At 46.5% G+C, this 559-nt stretch overlaps 1 protein-coding gene across 1 annotated transcript; it reads left to right on the forward strand.

The window, feature by feature from the left end:
* Positions 1–86: 86 nt before the first annotated feature.
* On the forward strand, positions 87–275 carry SARC_14429 (hypothetical protein; the record flags this gene model as incomplete). The annotated part of the gene is made up of 1 exon (XM_014291434.1): positions 87–275. A coding segment is annotated over one exon (189 nt), but the record flags the coding sequence as incomplete, so codon positions are not given.
* Between the last annotated feature and the right edge of the window lie 284 nt (positions 276–559).

Raw genomic sequence — 559 nt, forward strand, 5'->3', positions numbered from 1 at the left:
TATTTTCACTACGCCCACAAGCTCACTCATCCATACACACTACAACCCCACTCCCGTAGATCCAACGCATAGGCCAATCAGCACTGATGCTGTCCAATGTTTTAGACGCTACCAACGTGGACACAGATACGGTACGATTCCTCAGTGAAGCCACACAGGAGAGAAAGCTGACCAACGTCACCACCGGCTGGGAGATGGCTAACTCCAGTGCCTGCTCAATGTCTGGGCGAATGCACATGAACAACAAGGGCGTAGTGGGGGCCGTAAGATGGAAGGTATGGCGACTGTCGGGTGTGTATGCGCGGGTGGGTGGGTGTTGGGTGTGGATGGGTACTGCTGGGTGTGTATGTGAATTGTATAGGTGTATGTTTAGTATGGTTGTGCCTGTGTATGTTAATAGTATAGGTGTATGTTTAGTATGGTTGTGCTTGTGTATGTGAATAGTATAGATGTATGTTTAGTATGGTTGTGCTTGTGTATGTGAATAGTATAGGTGTATGTTTAGTATGGTTGTGCTTGTGTATGTGAATAGTATAAGTGCATGTTTAGTATGGCTGTG

This window comes from Sphaeroforma arctica, assembly GCF_001186125.1.
Source record: "Sphaeroforma arctica JP610 unplaced genomic scaffold supercont1.4617, whole genome shotgun sequence".
In the NCBI taxonomy this organism is placed as follows: Eukaryota; class Ichthyosporea; order Ichthyophonida; genus Sphaeroforma; species Sphaeroforma arctica.